This window comes from Antennarius striatus, chromosome 6, assembly GCF_040054535.1.
Source record: "Antennarius striatus isolate MH-2024 chromosome 6, ASM4005453v1, whole genome shotgun sequence".
Taxonomy (NCBI): Eukaryota; Metazoa; Chordata; class Actinopteri; order Lophiiformes; family Antennariidae; genus Antennarius; species Antennarius striatus.
This window is the reverse complement of record NC_090781.1, coordinates 26354517-26368078: the sequence shown is the minus strand read 5'-3', so window position 1 is coordinate 26368078 and position 13562 is coordinate 26354517. Positions and strand designations below refer to the sequence as shown.

At 52.4% G+C, this 13562-nt stretch overlaps 1 protein-coding gene across 1 annotated transcript in view; it reads right to left on the bottom strand.

Moving 5' to 3' along the window:
* Positions 1-13386, bottom strand: part of LOC137596256 (diacylglycerol kinase delta) — a 22826-nt gene extending 9440 nt beyond the window's left edge. The window contains 14 exon segments of the mRNA XM_068316587.1: positions 5455-5554; positions 5680-5774; positions 5862-5946; positions 6567-6706; positions 6795-6903; positions 6973-7135; positions 7207-7309; positions 7383-7508; positions 7679-7785; positions 7877-8009; positions 8217-8321; positions 9429-9509; positions 9587-9697; positions 13104-13386. Coding sequence (XP_068172688.1) covers positions 5455-5554; positions 5680-5774; positions 5862-5946; positions 6567-6706; positions 6795-6903; positions 6973-7135; positions 7207-7309; positions 7383-7508; positions 7679-7785; positions 7877-8009; positions 8217-8321; positions 9429-9509; positions 9587-9697; positions 13104-13241 — 1596 coding nt within the window. The 5' untranslated portion in view covers positions 13242-13386.
* Between the last annotated feature and the right edge of the window lie 176 nt (positions 13387-13562).

The following is a 13562-nucleotide window of genomic DNA, read 5'->3' as shown; positions in this document are numbered from 1 at the left end:
GTTAGGGTTAAAGGGTAGGGTTAGGGTTAAAGGGTAGGGTAGGGTTAAAGGGTAGGGCAGGGTTAAAGGGTAGGGTTAAGGTTAAAGGGTAGGGTTAGGGTTAAAGGGTAGGGTTAGGGTTAAAGGGTAGGGTTAGGGTTAAAGGGTAGGGTAGGGTTAAAGGGTAGGGCAGGGTTAAAGGGTAGGGCAGGGTTAAAGGGTAGGGTTAGGGTTAAAGGGTAGGGCAGGGTTAAAGGGTAGGGTTAAGGTTAAAGGGTAGGGTTAGGGTTAAAGGGTAGGGTTAGGGTTAAAGGGTAGGGTAGGGTTAAAGGGTAGGGCAGGGTTAAAGGGTAGGGCAGGGTTAAAGGGTAGGGTTAGGGTTAAAGGGTAGGGCAGGGTTAAAGGGTAGGGTTAAAGTTAAAGGGTAGGGTTAGGGTTAAAGGGTAGGGCAGGGTTAAAGGGTAGGGCAGGGTTAAAGGGTAGGGCTAGGGTTAAAAGGGTAGGGTTAAAGGGTAGGGTTAAGGTTAAAGGGTAGGGTAGGGTTAAAGGGTAGGGTTAGGGTTAAAGGGTAGGGTTAGGGTTAAAGGGTAGGGTTAGGGTTAAAGGGTAGGGCAGGGTTAAAGGGTAGGGTTAAGGTTAAAGGGTAGGGTTAGGGTTAAAGGGTAGGGTTAGGGTTAAAGGGTAGGGTTAGGGTTAAAGGGTAGGGTAGGGTTAAAGGGTAGGGCAGGGTTAAAGGGTAGGGCAGGGTTAAAGGATAGGGTTAGGGTTAAAGGGTAGGGCAGGGTTAAAGGGTAGGGTTAAGGTTAAAGGGTAGGGTTAGGGTTAAAGGGTAGGGCAGGGTTAAAGGGTAGGGCAGGGTTAAAGGGTAGGGCTAGGGTTAAAAGGGTAGGGTTAAAGGGTAGGGTTAAGGTTAAAGGGTAGGGTAGGGTTAAAGGGTAGGGTTAGGGTTAAAGGGTAGGGTTAGGGTTAAAGGGTAGGGCAGGGTTAAAGGGTAGGGTATGGTTAAAGGGTAGGGTAGGGTTAAGGGTAGGGTAGGGTTAAGGGTAGGGTAGGGTTAAAGGGTAAGGTAGGGTTAAAGGGTAGGGTTAAGGTTAAAGGGTAGGGTAGGGTTAAGGGTAGGGTTAAAGGGTAGGGTTAAAGGGTAGGGTTAGGGTTAAAGGGTAGGGTTAGGGTTAAAGGGTAGGGTAGGGTTAAAGGTAGGGTAGGGTTAAAGGGTAGGGTTAGGGTTAAAGGGTAGGGCAGGGTTAAAGGGTAGATAGATAGATAGATAGATAGATAGATAGATAGATAGATAGATAGATAGATAGATAGATAGATAGATAGATAGATAGATAGATAGATAGATACTTTATTAATCCCGGAGGAAATTGCATATATCCACTGCTCAGACATTACTTAACAAATAATACTGGATAAACACCAGGAGAAAAAGAAACAGTGACATCACAGGACATACCACAAGACATACATTACACTAACAGACAGACACATGCAGCACTAACAGGACTTATATACTAAACTATAACTAAAATATAAACAGTATAAAATTTAAAAATATTACAGTATTAAAATATAAACAGTATAAAATAAAATCTAAACAGTATAAAATTGAATTAAAATATAAAAACAGTATAAAAAATAAATAAATAAATTTCATATATATATATATATACAACAGTATAAAATTAAATTTAAATTAAATTAAATCCATTTTCAACCCCGTGCTGACCTCGCCACCTCCCCCCTGCTTCTCCTGAGAGAGTCATTGTACCCCCTGATGGCACGGGGCACGAAGGAGGACCTCAGCCTCTCTGTGGAGGCGCTGTGTGACAGCAGTCTGCCGCTGAAGGTGCTTCTCTGCTGGGAGAAGGTGGTGTGTAGGGGGTGCCTGGTGTTGTTCATGATGGCCTTAATTTTAGACATGGTCCTGCTCTCCAGAAGCGTCTCCACAGAGTCCAGGCTCAGCCCGACCACTGAGCCCGCTCTGCGGATGAGTCTGTTCAGACGGTCCATATCTCTTTTCCTGGCCCCCCCACCCCAACACACAATGGCGTATGACAGCACACTGGAGACTACGGACTGATAGAACATGAGAAGGAGCTTAGGACAGATGTTGAAGGAGGCCAGCCTCCTTAGGAAGTACATCCTGCTCTGCCCCTTCTTGTACACACAGTTGGAGTTGAGTGACCAGTCCAGTCTGCTGTCTAGCTGCAGTCCCAGGTACTTATAGTTTTCTACCACCTCCACCTCACTGCCATTGATGATCACTGGCTGTGGAGAGGGAGGTGCCCGCCGGAAATCCAGAACCATCTCCTTTGTCTTGGAGACGTTGAGCTGGGGCTGGTTCTGTTGGCACCACTCCACGAAGTCAGCCACCAATGCCCTGTACCCCCCCTCATCACCCTCCCGGATACATGCCACTATCGCGGTGTCATCGGAGTACTTCTGTATGTGGCATGTATCCGAGTTGTGCTTGAAGTCTGATGTGTAGAGGGTGAAGTGAATGGGGGATAGAACGGTCCCCTGTGGCGCCCCCGTGCTGCTGGTCACCATAGAAGGTAGGGTAGGGTATGGTTAAAGGGTAGGGTAGGGTTAAAGGATAGGGTAGGGTCAAGGGTAGGGTAGGGTTAAAGGGTAGGGTAGGGTTAAAGGGTAGGGCAGGGTTAAAGGGTAGGGTAGGGTTAAAGGGTAGGGTTAGGGTTAACGGGTAGGGTAGGGTTAAAGGGTAGGGTTTAGGGTTAGGGTTAAAGGGTAGGGTTAGGGTTAAAGGGTAGGGTTAAAGGGTAGGGTTAGGGTTAAAGGGTAGGGTAGGGTTAAAGGGTAGGGTTAGGGTTAAAGGGTAGGGTTAGGGTTAAAGGGTAGGGCAGGGTTAAAGGGTAGGGTATGGTTAAAGGGTAGGGTAGGGTTAAGGGTAGGGTAGGGTTAAGGGTAGGGTAGGGTTAAAGGGTAAGGTAGGGTTAAAGGGTAGGGCAGGGTTAAAGGGTAGGGTAGGGTTAAGGGTAGGGTAGGGTTAAAGGGTAGGGCAGGGTTAAAGGGTAGGGCAGGGTTAAAGGGTAGGGTAGGGTTAAAGGGTAGGGTATGGTTAAAGGGTAGGGTTAGGGTTAAAGGGTAGGGTAGGGTTAAAGGGTAGGGTAGGGTTTAGGGTTAGGGTTAAAGGGTAGGGTTAGGGTTAAAGGGTAGGGTAGGGTTAAAGGGTAGGGTATGGTTAAAGGGTAGGGTAGGGTTAAAGGATAGGGTAGGGTTAAAGGTAGGGTAGGGTTAAAGGGTAGGGTAGGGTTCAGGGTAGGGTAGGGTTAAAGGGTAGGGTAGGGTTAAAGGGTAGGGCAGGGTTAAAGGGTAGGGTAGGGTTAAAGGGTAGGGTTAAAGGGTAGGGTTAAGGTTAAAGGGTAGGGTAGGGTTAAGGGTAGGGTAGGGTTAAAGGGTAGGGTTAAAGGGTAGGGTTAGGGTTAAAGGGTAGGGTTAGGGTTAAAGGGTAGGGTTAGGGTTAAAGGGTAGGGCAGGGTTAAAGGGTAGGGTATGGTTAAAGGGTAGGGTAGGGTTAAGGGTAGGGTAGGGTTAAGGGTAGGGTAGGGTTAAAGGGTAAGGTAGGGTTAAAGGGTAGGGCAGGGTTAAAGGGTAGGGTAGGGTTAAGGGTAGGGTAGGGTTAAAGGGTAGGGCAGGGTTAAAGGGTAGGGCAGGGTTAAAGGGTAGGGTTAGGGTTAAAGGGTAGGGCAGGGTTAAAGGGTAGGGTATGGTTAAAGGGTAGGGTAGGGTTAAGGGTAGGGTAGGGTTAAGGGTAGGGTAGGGTTAAAGGGTAAGGTAGGGTTAAAGGGTAGGGCAGGGTTAAAGGGTAGGGTAGGGTTAAGGGTAGGGTAGGGTTAAAGGGTAGGGCAGGGTTAAAGGGTAGGGCAGGGTTAAAGGGTAGGGTAGGGTTAAAGGGTAGGGTATGGTTAAAGGGTAGGGTTAGGGTTAAAGGGTAGGGTAGGGTTAAAGGGTAGGGTAGGGTTTAGGGTTAGGGTTAAAGGGTAGGGTTAGGGTTAAAGGGTAGGGTAGGGTTAAAGGGTAGGGTATGGTTAAAGGGTAGGGTAGGGTTAAAGGATAGGGTAGGGTTAAAGGTAGGGTAGGGTTAAAGGGTAGGGTAGGGTTCAGGGTAGGGTAGGGTTAAAGGGTAGGGTAGGGTTAAAGGGTAGGGCAGGGTTAAAGGGTAGGGTAGGGTTAAAGGGTAGGGTTAAAGGGTAGGGTTAAGGTTAAAGGGTAGGGTAGGGTTAAGGGTAGGGTAGGGTTAAAGGGTAGGGTTAAAGGGTAGGGTTAGGGTTAAAGGGTAGGGTTAGGGTTAAAGGGTAGGGTAGGGTTAAAGGTAGGGTATGGTTAAAGGTTAGGGTAGGGTTAAAGGGTAGGGTAGGGTTAAAGGGTAGGGCAGGGTTAAGGGGTAAAGGTGTGGTTAAAGGGTAGGGTAGGGTTAAGGGTAGGGTAGGGTTAAAGGGTAGGGTAGGGTTAAAGGGTAGGGCAGGGTTAAAGGGTAGGGTATGGTTAAAGGGTAGGGTAGGGTTAAGGGTAGGGTAGGGTTAAGGGTAGGGTAGGGTTAAGGGTAGGGTAGGGTTATGGGTAGGGTAGGGTTAAAGGGTAGGGTTAAAGGGTAGGGCAGGGTTAAAGGGTAGGGCAGGGTTAAAGGGTAGGGTATGGTTAAAGGGTAGGGTAGGGTTAAGGGTAGGGTTAGGGTTAGGGTTAGGGTTAGGGGGTCAGGTTAGGGTTGGGGGTTAGGGTTGGACAGACTATTGGTTGTTGATTCTGAATGAGGGTCTGTCTGGACCATGACTAAGGTTTAACCCACCCTACCGGGGGTCTCCTCTGAGTTTGGGTTCTCTCCAGGTTTCTTCCTGTTACAGGAAGTCTTTTCTTGCCTCTTCTATTCTTGTTGCTCCTACAGACAGCCCCCCCTCCTGGGACAAACAGACCCCCTCCTGGAACAAACAGACCCCCTCCTGGGACAAACAGACCCCCTCCTGGGACAAACAGACCCCCTCCTGGAACAAATAGACCCCCTCCTGGGACAAACAGACCCCCTCCTGGGACAAACAGGCCCCCTCCTGGGACAAACAGACCCCCTACTGGGACAAACAGGCCCCCCTCCTGGGACAAACAGACCCCCTCCTGGGACAAACTGACCCCCTTCTGGGACAAACAGACCCCCCTCCTGGGACAAACAGGCCCCCCTCCTGGGACAAACAGGCCCCCCTCCTGGGACAAACAGACCCCCTCCTGGGACAAACAGACCCCCTCCTGGGACAAACAGACCCCCCTCCTGGGACAAACAGGCCCCCTCCTGGGACAAACAGGCCCCCCTCCTGGGACAAACAGACCCCCTCCTGGGACAAACTGACCCCCTCCTGGGACAAACAGACCCCCTCCTGGGACAAACTGACCCCCTCCTGGGACAAACAGGCCCCCCTCCTGGGACAAACAGGCCCCCCTCCTGGGACAAACAGACCCCCTCACCTTCTTTGCCATGGCGTCCGATTCCTCTGAACTCTCCGTGTTCTTCTCGTACGCCTTCCCAACGCGAGCCACAAAGTCCTTCACCGTCTCACACAGGACCCTAAGGGAGGGGCCAGAGGTCAGAGGGGCCAGAGGTCAAAGGGGTCAGAGGGTTGAGAGGTCAGAAGGGTCAGAGCTCAGGAGGACAGAGGTCAGACAAACACACAGACAGACAGACAGGCCTACTTGGCGGAGGAGATGACCACTGAGTGCTGGTCTGAGGTCAGGATCTTGGACAGGTGAGCAGCCACTGAGTCCTCATAGGTCAGGATCTGCTGAACCTGGACCAATCACAAGCACTGAGGTAAGGGCGGGGCTGTCCCCAAGCCCCGCCCCAACAATATGAATGATGGGAAACTTCCTGTTACCTCAGAGTCGTCACTGCAGTCCTCTGTCAACGTAGAAGAAGAGTGTTGCCGTGGCAACTTGGTCTCATAGACCATGATGCTCCACCTGTAGAAGGAAGACAGTCACCTGTCTACCACCACTCACCTGTCTACCCACTCACCTGTCTAGCAGCACTCACCTGTCTAGTTACCGGTCTACCCGCTCACCTGTTTAACAGCACACACTTGTCTAGCACTCACCTGTCTACCCACTCACCTGTCTACCCACTCACCTGTCTACCCACTCACCTGTCGAGCACTCACCTGTCTACCCACTCACCTGTCTAGCACTCACCTGTCTACCCACTCACCTGTCTAGTACTCACATGTCTACCCACTCACCTGTCTACCCACTCACCTGTCGAGCACTCACCTGTCTACCCACTCACCTGTCTAGCACTCACCAGTCTACCCACTCACCTGTCTACCCACTCACCTGTCTAACAGCACACACCTGTCTAGCACTCACCTGTCTACCCACTCACCTGTCTACCCACTCACCTGTCTAGCACTCACCTGTCTAGTTACCTGTCTACCCACTCACCTGTCTAGCACTCACCTGTCTAGCAGCACTCACCTGTCTACCCACTCACCTGTCTAGTACTCACCTGTCTACCCACTCACCCGTCTACCCACTCACCCGTCTACCCACTCACCTGTCTAGCACTCACCTGTCTACCCACTCACCTGTCTAGCATCTTGGTGCTGGCTCTCTCCAGCTTCTCCAGGATCTGGGGCAGCTGGGCATCGTCGTCGCAGGCGGCCCCCCAGCCCAGGACCCGGGCCAGGTCGTTCCCTGTCCCCAGAGGAAGGACCCCCAGCTGACACTGGAACAGCCGGAACAGCAGAGGTCACACAGACGTTCACCTGAGTCGGACAGGAGGTGGCTGCTGTGGGCGGGGCCTCGGGCCTCACCTGTTTGTGCAGCGTGAGGGTGTCGATCTCGGACAGCACCCAGCCCACGCTGCCGTCCCCCCCGCACACCAGGATCCTGAAGGTGTCGAACTTCTGGAACAAGCGCAGCCTGAGGGACAGAGATAGGCGTCAGCGGCACGCCCCGCGGCCCCACCCCCTCACCTGTGCGCCCTCTGACCCCAGGTGCGGTCCTCCGTTCATCAGGTCGAACACCTGCGCCGGGTTGAGCAGCTGCTTGAAGCGGCGCAGGAACTTCACCCCCTGGTTGTCGCCGCTCTTGGAGTTGACGAACACCAGCAGGGGGCTGGTGCAGGAGGGGGGGCAGGACGCCTTCCAGAACCCTGGGGGTGACACCGGCGGTCAGCGGGGGCGGGGCCAGCCGGGGAAAAACGCCCCCGAGGCCGTGACTCACCATCAGAGTCGATGCTGTTGAGCGCGGTGGGGGGGATCACCGACACCTTGCACTGCCCCAGGGGGCACCTGGAGGACAGCTGGTCCCGACAGGCCGAGTGCACCTGGACGGGGACACCCGAAGGTCATGTTGATTCTGGGGGGCACGGTAACCATAGCAACCAGCTGCCAGCTCACCATGGCCTTGCACCACAGACACCTCCAGTCCTGCAGCCGCAGCACGCTGCCGCACGTCTTCTCACACACGCCGCACTTGGCCGACACCGGCAGGTTCCCCTCCAGCCACTGGTGGGGCATCCACACCTGGAGGGGGCAAAGGTCACAGGGGTCAGCGGGTACACAGCTCAGAGGCCACGGGGTATGGTGGTGAGAGGTCACACGGGTCAGAGGTCACACAGGTCAGAGGTCACACGGGTCAGAGGTCACGTGGGTCAGAGGTGACCTGACACACACACACACAGGGCGTGTCTCACCCCGTCCTCGTCCTCGATGATGTCCCTCCCGATGGACGCCAGAGTCGTCCACTTACAGTTGTTGACGGCTCGGACCGCACAGCGCTTGTGGGCCTTGAACTTACACACTGACACACACACACACACACACACACATGTAGACAGACCTGACGTGATGACTGACCCCTCCCTGTCCCACAGCCCTGAGGGGGGCGGTACCTTCACAGGACAGGCCGTGTGACGTGACCCCCGACAGCGCCTCCCTGCACACGTTACAGTAGGTGGGTCTGGCGTGGGAACACGCGTACCAGTTGTGCATCCCGCTGAAGTGGTCCATGCTGTACTGGGTGGACTGGGAGAGACAGACAGGTCAGGACTGGGAGAGACAGACAGGTCAGGACTGGGAGAGACAGACAGGTCAGGACTGGGAGAGACAGACAGGTCAGGACTGGGAGAGACAGACAGGTCAGGACTGGGAGAGACAGACAGGTCAGGACTGGGAGAGACAGACAGGTCAGGACTGGGAGAGACAGACAGGCGTTCTGCAGACCCGTCTCACCTCATAGTTGTGTCTGTTCTGGACGCTGCGCAGCGCCGCCATCCACTCCTCCATCTCCTTCCTGTTGTCAGCACACAGGATCAGACGTCTGCAGGGCGTGATGACCTACACACACACAAACACATACACACACACACACAAACACACACACACACACACAAACACACACACACACACACAGACACACAGACACACACACAGACACACACACACACACACACACACACAATAACACTACTAGTCACGCTGTGATGTTCGCAGCAGAGCCTTTCAGTGTGGGAGGGGCATGTCCTCCAGATGTGGGCGTGTCCTGCTGGTTGTGAGGCGACCTCTCGTGACGGAGGCGGTCTGGTGCAAAAATAGAACCCGGGAGGAATCAGGCTGGGGTCACATGACGCCAGCAGACACGAGAAAACACACACACACTCACACGCTAACAGCTAACGTCCCGATGCTAACCTGTTCCCCTGCTAACGGCACTAACCAGCGCCTGGCAGGACACCGGGACTGCATTGTGGGCGGAGCCTCCTGGCTCCACATTGTGGACTTGGACTCGGTTCAGATCCACCGCCAACCTCCTGACGCCCCGCCCTTCGTCACATGACACCCAGCAGGACCAGTCAGCTGCTTACCCTGTCTGTCGGTTCTCAGCCCCGTTTGGTCCGGTTCCAGCCGGTTTCCGACCCACAATCCCCGGTTCTGGGCTCAGGCTCGTCTGCTGCTGTCGCTGCCAACCCCTCCCCCTCTCCCCCCTCTAGCCCCACCCACATCCTCTCCTGTGACTCAACCCTACTTCCTGTCTGTTGTCATGCCGACCCCTCAGAATGGGAGGAGGGAGACGACTCAGAAACGATCAGCTGGAAGGAAAAGTCAGTCCATCGGGTTTATTGATCAAAGCTATCGACCAATCAGAGACGGTTTAAACCAATCAGAGACGGTCTGTCTCGGCGTGTGTGTGTGTGTGTGTGTGTGGACCAGGTCGGGACAGAAGGTTCACACACATCCATCCACATCCACCTGCATTACCTCTGTAGACCACAGGGGGCAGTGTCACACCTCTACCTTGTCCCTAACACTAACGCTGATCCTTGACCCTTGACCCTGTCCCTCAGGTGAGAGACGCCCAAACTGTGATTGGCTGAATTGGTGAATTGTGCCTGAATCGCCGTGGCGATGGGTCTGTGACAGCTCGCAGCTGATTGGCTGACTCACCGTGAAGCTGTTGTTGACGTTCTTGGTGCTGGACTCAGCCACGCTGGCGTCCGTCAGGTCCACCTCGTCAAAGATGATGGACTGCAGGCAGAGGGGCGGAGCTTGGGTTAGTCTGCTCTCACTGGCTCCTCCCACAGCAGGGGGGGTGGGGCACTCACCTTGGAGGTCTGGGCGTAGTACAGAGTTCTGCCTCTGAGCTTGAAGTAGCGACGCTTCCAGCGCTGGAACGAGTTGGTCTGTTTCATCAGAGTCCCCTCCCTCAGGACGGTCTGACACACACACACACACACACACACACACACACACACACACACACACACACACACACACACACACACACACACATTAAATGGTTGGTTCTCGACCATCGATCCGTCAGACTGAATCTGTTCCTCTGACAGTTTAGATCTGTTCAACATGGCTGTTGTTGTGTTATTATGTTGTTGTGTTATTATGTTGTTGTTGTTGTGTTATTATGTTGTTGTTGTTGTGTTATTATGTTGTTGTTGTGTTATTATGTTGTTGTTATTATGTTGTTGTTGTGTTATTATGTTGTTGTTGTTGTGTTATTATGTTGTTGTTGTTGTGCTATTATGTTGTTGTTGTTGTGTTATTATGTTGTTGTTGTTGTGTTATTATGTTGTTGTTGTTGTTGTGTTATTATGTTGTTGTTGTGTTATTATGTTGTTGTTATTATGTTGTTGTTGTGTTATTATGTTGTTGTTGTTGTATTATTATGTTGTTGTTGTTATTATGTTGTTGTTGTGTTATTATGTTGTTGTTGTTGTGTTATTATGTTGTTGTTGTTGTGTTATTATGTTGTTGTTGTATTGTTACTCGTGACCAGTGTTCAGGTTCTGCTCTGGGGCTTTAAATAGAAGCTGCTTCCTGTTGTCAAACCTCCAGTCAGGCTGAACGCCGCTGACGCCTTCAAGCTCCGTCGGACATTTCAGTGTAATAACCGCCTGAATAAACATTCTAACCTTGTATAACACACATGTCCAACTCAAGGCCCGGGGGCCAAATGTGGCCCTCCACATCATTTAATGTGTCCCACAAGAGCATAAAGGGTCAGAAGGTCTAAATATAGACATCGTAAGTGTACTTTGAGCAAAACTACATTTCCCACAATGCAGTATTTCAGCCCATTTTAACTCTGACTAAACGTAGTGTTAACGTTAACGTCCTAACTTGTGTCTGATGTTATTTTTCTTTATTGATTGATAGTTTGATCCTTGATTGATGGAGTTCTGTGGGTTTAATAACCTGACAAATGAAAAGGATTTATGTTAGAACAGAGAAACAAACAAACATGTTTTTTCTGTCTAACTGTAATGTTTGGAACTAGAATCAGTCAGAAATTCAGTTATTTAACATTAAGGAGTAGTTACATTTAGTTACATTACACTGAGTTACATTTAGTTACATTTATTAGTTACATTAAGGAGTAGTTACATTTAGTTACATTACACTGAGTTACATTTAGTTACATTTATTAGTTACATTAAGGAGTAGTTACATTTAGTTACATTACACTGAGTTACATTTAGTTACATTTATTAGTTACATTAAGGAGTAGTTACATTTAGTTACATTACACTGAGTTACATTTAGTTACATTTATTAGTTACATTAAGGAGTAGTTACATTTAGTTACATTACACTGAGTTACATTTAGTTACATTTATTAGTTACATTAAGGAGTAGTTACATTTAGTTACATTACACTGAGTTACATTTAGTTACATCTATTAGTTACATTAAGGAGTAGTTACATTTAGTTACATTACATTGGTACTAAAACACCTGGTACTAGAACACCCGGTACTAGTTCACCTGGTTGGTACTAGTATACCTGGTACTAGAACACCTGGTACTAGAACACCTGGTACTAGAACACCCGGTACTAGAACACCCGGTACTAGAACACCCGGTACTAGAACACCCGGTACTAGTTCACCTGGTTGGTACTAGTATACCTGGTACTAGAACACCTGGTACTAGAACACCTGGTACTAGAACACCCGGTACTAGAACACCCGGTACTAGAACACCTGGTACTAGAACACCCGGTACTAGAACACCTGGTACTAGAACACCTGGTACTAGAACACCTGGTACTAGAAGACCTGGTACTAGAACACCTGGTACTAGTTCACCTGGTTGGTACTAGAACACCTGGTACTAGAACACCTGGAACTAGAACACCTGGTACTAGAACACCTGGAACTAGAACACCCGGTACTAGAACACCTTGTACTAGAACACCTGGTACTAGAACACCCGGTACTAGAACACCTGGTACTAGAACACCCGGTACTAGAACACCCGGTACTAGAACATCTGGTACTAGAACACCTGGTACTAGAACACCTGGTACTAGAACACCCGGTACTAGTTCACCTGGTTGGTACTAGAACACCCGGTACTAGAACATCTGGTACTAGAACACCTGGTACTAGAACACCTGGTACTAGAAGACCTGGTACTAGAACACCTGTGACACATGACATCACCATGACCAGCGCCTGACAACAAGCGGACACGCTGAAGAACTTCCTGTGAAGGTTCTGTGCAGACCAGCGGACCCTCGTGTGACTTCCTGTTCAGTAATAATTGTGAGCGCTGGTGAAAACACTCCTCTGGTGACTGGACGTCTTTTCACAGCTTTGCCCTGAAGGTAACGGGTTCGGCTCCCCCACCGGAACCCCCGGTACTGCTGACCGTCACCTCCGACAGCAGATCCGGTATTTCCGAGCTGTTCCGGTGTCTTTGAAGGCAGCATGTACGGAGCCGCGAATGGCGAGTCCGCCTCAGAAGTCCTGACGTGTTCCAGAAGTCCGTCCGGCCCGCCCCTCCCCCGTCAGCAGGAGTCCCGTTAACGGCCAGCGGCCCGCGAGCCTCCCGCACCATTTACCCACAAGTCTGCGCGAGCACCTGGGACCGTTATGTCGCACACCAGTCCTGAGGAGCATCCGGGTGAGCCGGACTGCTGAGCGGCACGCGGGGAGACGCCCCCCGGGCTGCAGCCCACCTCTCCCGGCGGCCCGCGGTGGGAAAGGGCGGGGCTTCCGGGCGGGCCTGGGGCTGCTAGCAGCGTTAGCTTAGCCGGAAGCCGGACTCCCGGTGAAAACACCGCGTTCACCGGTTCGAACCGGACAACTGCACCCCGGAGGTGGCTACCGGGGTGACGTCATTCAACGAAGCGGCCGGGGCCGTCGTCCCGCTGGAAACCGCGGCAGGAGCTCCAGACTCCGCCTGGGCTCCGGTACCGTTTGAGGGACGGACGGCAGGGAACGGGACCGGGACCGGATCCCCCCGGTGGAGCGGGGCTCTCTCCCCACCGGGGGGATCCCGCTCCACCGCGTCCGGCGGTCCAGCCCGGTCCCTGCGGCGGAGGAGGACCGGGCTGGACCGACCGGTGGAGCCGCGGTGATGTCCGGTGTGAACGGAGTGAACCGGACCAGACAGACCGGGTTTAGTTCCGTCACTGATCATTAAAACTCATGAATGATTAAAGTCAGTAAAAATTAAAACTCATTAATGATTAAACGTCACCGCGGCCTCAAACCCGCCGATTTTATCGCGGAGTTCTGCGCGGGTCGTCCCCGGAGCGGAGCCGGGCCCACCCCCGCTGGATGGAGACCCGACCGGCCCGGAGCGGAGCGGCGGTACCTTGCTGCGGATCTGGCCCGACGTCGAGACTTTCCGGATGAGTTTCTGCGGGGTTCCGGGCTCCTGCTCCGGCTCGCTGTCCGACGACTCGTCCGGGCAGCGGGCCGCGATACACCCCGGTACCCCGGCCTCCGCCATCTGCCACCAGACCCCCGCGGAGGACGGGGGCAGGGAGCGCCCCCTGGTGGCGGAGAGCGGACAGCACACAGGGGAGAGGAGCTACTGCCCCCCGGTGGTGGAACACACAGACACACACACACACACACACACACACACACACACACACACACACACACACACACACACACACACACACACACACACACACACACACACACACACACACACACACAATTCTAAGTAAAACAATCTTTATCAGGTCTCGAAACACCTGTGTGGAAAACCGGGTCGCTAACCCTGACCCTAACCCCAGTTCATGTTCAAGAGACTGACCATCCA